The 6,268-nt window shown below is 41.0% G+C and overlaps 1 protein-coding gene and 1 pseudogene across 1 annotated transcript; both read right to left on the bottom strand.

The window, feature by feature from the left end:
* Nucleotides 1-459: 459 nt before the first annotated feature.
* LOC136140681 (small nuclear ribonucleoprotein-associated protein N pseudogene) lies at nucleotides 460-947 on the bottom strand (annotated as a pseudogene).
* A 424-nt stretch (nucleotides 948-1,371) lies between these two features.
* LOC136140298 (SNRPN upstream reading frame protein-like) lies at nucleotides 1,372-1,593 on the bottom strand. Its single transcript, XM_065898370.1, has one exon. It carries the CDS (start codon nucleotides 1,591-1,593, stop codon nucleotides 1,372-1,374), a length of 222 nt encoding a protein of 73 aa, XP_065754442.1.
* Between the last annotated feature and the right edge of the window lie 4,675 nt (nucleotides 1,594-6,268).

Raw genomic sequence — 6,268 nt, 5'->3', positions numbered from 1 at the left:
ATCCTTGTCCCCAGGTATCCTTTTGGGATGATATGAGGTAAGACATTGGAGAATTATGTAAGTATCTATCACATACAGTTGTTGAAAGGATTCACTGAGTTAATACAAGTAAAGTGATTAGAAGAGTGCCTGGGATGTAGTCTATGGTTCATAAATGTTATTTGTGAGTTGTTATCTAGTATTATTTGTCTCCTCTGACCTACTTCCCCTTAATTTTGCCAGTATTGGTTTTCTATTTGGGTCCACACCTTTCCTCTTGATAGTTGTCTCAATCCCCAATCAATCTCTGAAATTTCTAGATGAAGTTCATCTACCTCCTTTTGAACCCACTTTTCTTTATTGCTCTATGCATTATTAGCTAATATTAATGCAGCAGAGGGGACAAAAGCTCACAAACACTACATACATTCCACAAGACGCACTGCAGGAAAACAGTGACTAAGAAGGATCAATAGTATCCTAGGGTCTTGGTGGCCACATTCATGGTGGAGGTGGACCTCTTACTCCTGGGGGAGGGGGTCTCATTCCTGGAGGGGGCATGCCTATTGGAGTCCCTCAAGTAGGGGAAGCCTAATTGGTGGGCCCATGGGTGGTCCCATACCAGGTGCAGGAGCCATAATTCCTGGAGGTAGGGTTGCTCAACCAACAGGTGTGGGGGCAGTCCCCTGTCCTGGTGGATACTGAGTTGGGGCTCCAGCAGTGCTGGCAGTAGCAGCACCTGCAGCAGCTGCTACAATGCCTCTTCCCTGTAGGGTCATTACCTGTTGGGATGCCTCCCCCGCAACCCCTCGGACAGGGCCTGCTAATCTAGCGGGAGCTTGGGGAATTGGAACACCGGGTGGAACACCTCTGCCAGCAGCTCTGCCAACCGCAGGGCCTCCTCCAGCTCCAGCAAGTGATATCCAAGCAATGCCAGTATCTTTGGGGGGTGGTCCCTCCACAGTCATGGAAACCAAGTTCTCCTGGCACAGCAACACCAGATCCAAAGCCCGCTTTTCTTCACGCTCTGGCTGCTTCGAATGCTTTGGCTTGATCTTCCTGAACTCATCACAATCACAGAGCATCAAGTTCATATGCTCGTCAAAAGCCTTAAAGGTGCCAGTGAAGATCCAATCATCTTGCAGGACACATCTCACCCTATAGTCAATGTGCTGCTCTTCCCCACAGTCATGATTGCTGCTCCACCAAATCCAATGCCCACAGGAAAGTTTCGGGATCCTTAAGACCTAAGGGAAGGCTACAGATTGAGGTATGTCGAAGGTTCTCCACCAAACAATGCAAGCTGGGGCAGAAGCTTCAAACAGTAGATAGAGCCTATTTTTATTTTGTTTGTTCTCTTGAAATCAGCTACCTGGGTGTTCCAATACTGCTTTAACAACCTCTCGGTATCTCAGCCAAGAACGCCTGTCTCAGTTCTGCATGGAAATCCACCACAGGGACTTGCTGCTGCTGCTGCTGAGATCGCCTCAGGTACAGGTGACACTCCTGGTTGCTCAGTGAGGCTATCCTTCTGTGTTTGACTTGGACTTCTACCTCTGGTACGTGCTGTTCAACAGTCCACCTCAGGTGTAAATGGTCCCTGGCCCGCTCCATCACACCACTGGCCTCAGAACAGAACAGAACAGGTCAGGCATCTCCAGCAGCCACCCCACTCTGCGCTGCTCCTGCCACGGCAGCACCATCCAATCACTCCGGCTCAGGCAGCACATGGGTGGCCACACCCCTGAACCCACTTTTGATAGCTGCCTTTCAACTTGCCTTTCTCTAGGCCATCCGCAACAGCTTCAGAGGTAGGAACGTGAAACTCGACAGATCTGATTTAAAAGACTTACATCACTGCTGAGAAATAGCTGAGGACACTCAGGTTTTCCTGTTTGGCCATTTTCCCCCTGGAGAGATATATTGCTAAAGCAACTGCTAGGTGAGCATTTAAGAACAATTATAGTAGATCCAACTGACCAAGAATGTTGCTGGAAAGCTCATTGTCCTTTCTTACTGGTGTCAGTGCTCTGAATTTCTTGAGTTAATTTTCAGCTAAGATTTATTCTAGAACAATTCCAGAATGTCTGACTTTACAAAGCAGCTGTGTCAATTCCCTTAATGTGTTATGAGCTATGACTTCGCTATATAAAAACCCTTAGAATACAGTCAGGTAGTCACCTTTTTGATATTCATTTTTATCCTTTCTCCCAATGACTAAAGGCTATGAAACACCGTGAATATGCAATAAATACATCTTAATGGATTGGTATTAAAATTATAAAACAGTAAATTCTCTTTTGCATGTGGATATCTCTGTAACAACCAGATAATCTCTATTTAAACTAGCTGCCCCAAGAACCCTCCTACACTGTTGGTGGGAATGTATGTTGGTGTAGCTACTACAGAAAACAGTATGGAGGGTCCTCAGAAAACTAAAAGTAGAACTACCATATGATCCAGCAATCCCACTCCTGGGCATACACCTGGACAAAACTATAATTCAAAAAGATACATGCAGGCTTCCCTGGTCGCGCAGTGGTTGAGAGTCTGCCTGCCAATGCGGGGGACACGGGTTTATGCCCTGGTCTGGGAGGATCCCACATGCCGTGGAGCGGCTGGGCCCGTGAGCCATGGCCGGCGAGCCTGCACGTCCGAAGCCTGTGCTCCGCAATGGGAGAGGCCACAACAGTGAGAGGCCTGCGTACCGCAAAAAAAAAAAAAAAAAAAAAAAGATGCATGCACCCCTATGTTTATAGCAGCACTATTCCCAATAGCCAAACATGGAAACAACCTACGTGTCCATCTACAGATGAATGGATAAAGAAGATGTGGTACATATATATACAATGGAATAAGACTCAGCCATAAAAAAATAAGGAAATAATGCCATTTGCAGCAACATGGATGCAACTAGAAATTATCATGCTAAGTGAAGCAAGTCAGAAAAAGAAAGACAAATAACATGTGATATCACTTATATGTGGAGTGTAAAATATGGCAAAAATGAACCTATCTACAAAACATAAACAGACTCACAGTAAAAGAGAACACACTTGTGGTTGCCAAGGAGGTGGGGGGAGAGAGCGAGGGATGGACTGGGAGTTTGGGGTTAGTAGATGCAAACTATTACATTCAGAATGCATAAACAACAAGGTCCTACTGTATAGCACAGGGAACTGTATCCAATCTCCTGGGATAAAGGACAATGGAAAATAATATAAAAAAAAAATGTATATATGTGTATAACTGAGTCACTTCACTGTACAGCAGAAATTAGCACAACATGGTGTATCAACTATACTTAAAAAATTAAAAATATTCTATCAAACATTTAGAGAAGAGCTAACACCTATCCTTATCAAACTTCCAAAATATACCAGAAGGAGGAACACTCCCAAACTCATTCTACGAGGCCACCATCACCTTGATACCAAAACCAGACAAAGATGTCACAAAAAAAGAAAACTACAGGCCAATATCACTGATGAACATAGATGCAAAAATCTTCAACAAAAGGCTAGCAAACAGAATCCAACAGCACATTAAAAGGATAATACACCATGATCAAGTGGGGTTTATCCCAGGAATGTAAGGATACACCCATTTATGATTAAAAACCCTCCAGAAAGTAGGCATAGAGGGAACTTACGTCAACATAATAAAGGCCATATATGACAAACCCACAGCCAACATTGTTCTCAATGGTGAAAAACTGAAAACATTTCCTCTCAGATCTGGAACAACACAAGGTTGCCCACTCTCACCACTATTATTCAAAAGAGTTTTGGAAGTCCTAGCCACTGCAATCAGAGAAGAAAAAGAAATAAAAGGAATCCAAATTGGAAAAGAAGAAGTAAAACTGTCACTGTTGGCAGATGATACTATACATAGGTAATCCTAAAGATGCTACCAGAAAACTACTAGAGCTAATCAATGAATTCAGTAAAATAGCAGGATACAAAATTAATGCACAGAAATCTCTTGCATTCCTATACACTAATGATGAAAAATTGGAAAGAGAAAATAAGGAAACACTCCCATTTACCATGGCGACAAAAAGAATAAAATACCTAAGAATAAACCTCCTAAGGAGGCAAAAGACCTATATGCAGAAAACTATAAGACACTGATGAAAGAAATTAAAGATGATACAAATAGATGGAGAGATATACCATGTTCTTGGATTGGAAGAATCAATATTGTGAAAATGACTCTACTACCCAAAGCAATCTACAGATTCAATGCAATCCCTATCAAACTACCAATGGCATTTTTCACAGAACTAGAACAAAAAATTTCACAATTTGTATGAAAACACAAAAGACCCCGAATAGCCAAAGCAATCTTGAGAAAGAAAAACAGAGCTGGAGGAATCAGGCTCCCAGACTTCAGACTATACTACAAAGCTACAGTAATCAAGATAATATGGTACTGGCACAAAAACAGAAAGATAGATCAATGGAACAGGATAGAAAGCCCAGAGATAAAGCCAGACACATATGGTCACCTTATTTTTGATAAAGGAGGGAAGAATAAACAATGGAGAAAAGACAGCCTCTTCAAATAAGTGGTGCTAGGAAAACTGGACAGCTACATGTACAAGAATGAAATTACAACACTCCCTAACACCAAACACAAAAATAAACTCAAAATGGATTAAAGACCTAAATGTAATGCCAGACACTATAAAACTCTTAGAGGAAAACATAGGCAGAACACTCTATGACATAAATCACAGTAAGATCCCTTTTGACCCATCTCCTAGAGAAATGGAAATAAAAACAAAAATAAACAAATGGGACCTAGTGAAACTTAAACGCTTTTGCACAGCAAAGGAAACCATAAAAAAGACTAAAAGACAACCCTCAGAATAGGAGAAAATATTTGCAAATGAAGCAACTGACAAAGGATTAGTCTTCAAAATTTACAAGCTGCTCATGCAGCTCAATATCAAAAAAACAAACAACCCAATCCAAAATGGCCAGAAGACCTAAGTAGACATTTCTCCAAAGAAGATATACAGACTGCCAACAAACACATGAAAGAGTGCTCAACATCACTAATCATTAGAGAAATGCAAATCAAAACTACAATGAGGTATCACCTCACACCAGTCAGAGTGGCCATCATCAAAAAATCTACAAACAGTAAGTGCTGGAGAGGGTGTGGAGAAAAGGGAATCCTCCTGCACTGTTGGTGGGAATGTAAATTGATATAGCCACTATGGAGAACAGTATGGAGGTTCCTTAAAAAACTAAAAATAGAGCTACCATATGACCCAGCCATCCCACTACTGGGCATATACCCTGAGAAAACCCTAATTCAAAAAGAGGCATGTACCAAAATGTTCATGCAGCTCTATTTACAATAGCCAGGAGATGGAAACAACCTAAGTGTCCATCATCGGATGAATGGATAAAGAAGATGTGGCACATATATACAATGGAATATTATTCAGCCATAAAAAGAAACGTAATTGAGTTATTTGTAGTGAGGTGGATGGACCTAGAGTCTGTCATACAGAGTGAAGTAAGTCAGAAAGAGAAAAATAAATACCATATGCTAACACATATATATGGAATCTAAAAGGAAAAACAGGTTCTGATGAACCTAGGGGCAGGACAGGAATAAAGACACAGACGTAGAGAATGGACTTGAGGACACAGAGAGGGGGAAGAGTAAGCTGGGACGAAGTGAGAGAGTGGCATGGACATATATACACTACCAAATGTAAAATAGATAGCTAGTGGGAAGCAGCCACATAGCACAGAGAGGTCAGCTCAGTGCTTTGTGTCCACCTAGAGGGGTGGGATAGGGAGGGTAGGAGGGAGATGAAAGAGGGTGGAGATATGGGAATATATGTATATGTATAACTGATTCACTTTGTTATAAAGCAGAAACGAACACACCATTGTAAAGCAATTATACTCCAATAAAGATGTTAAAAAAAATAAAATAAAAAATAAACTCGCTGCCCCAAAATTTATAACCAAAGTTATAGATATTAAAATACCTTTGTTATGAATTAGTCTGACATAATTGTGATATATATATAATGAGGATGTCTTCTCTTTATCAGTTATTTTAAATTGTGGTGAAATATACATAAGATAAAATTTACCATTTAACCATTTTGAGGTTAATACAGTTCAGTAGTGTTAAGTACACTCACAGTTTGGTACAAGCAATCTCAAAATTTCTTTTCATCTTGCAAAACTGAAATGTTACACCCATTAAACAATTCATTTCCCCTTACCCTGAGTCACTGGCAACTAAACTCCTTTCT

This window comes from Phocoena phocoena, chromosome 20 (genome assembly GCF_963924675.1).
Source record: "Phocoena phocoena chromosome 20, mPhoPho1.1, whole genome shotgun sequence".
Classification (NCBI taxonomy): domain Eukaryota; kingdom Metazoa; phylum Chordata; class Mammalia; order Artiodactyla; family Phocoenidae; genus Phocoena; species Phocoena phocoena.
Note: the sequence above shows the minus strand (reverse complement) of the source record. Positions and strands in the feature narration are given on the sequence as shown.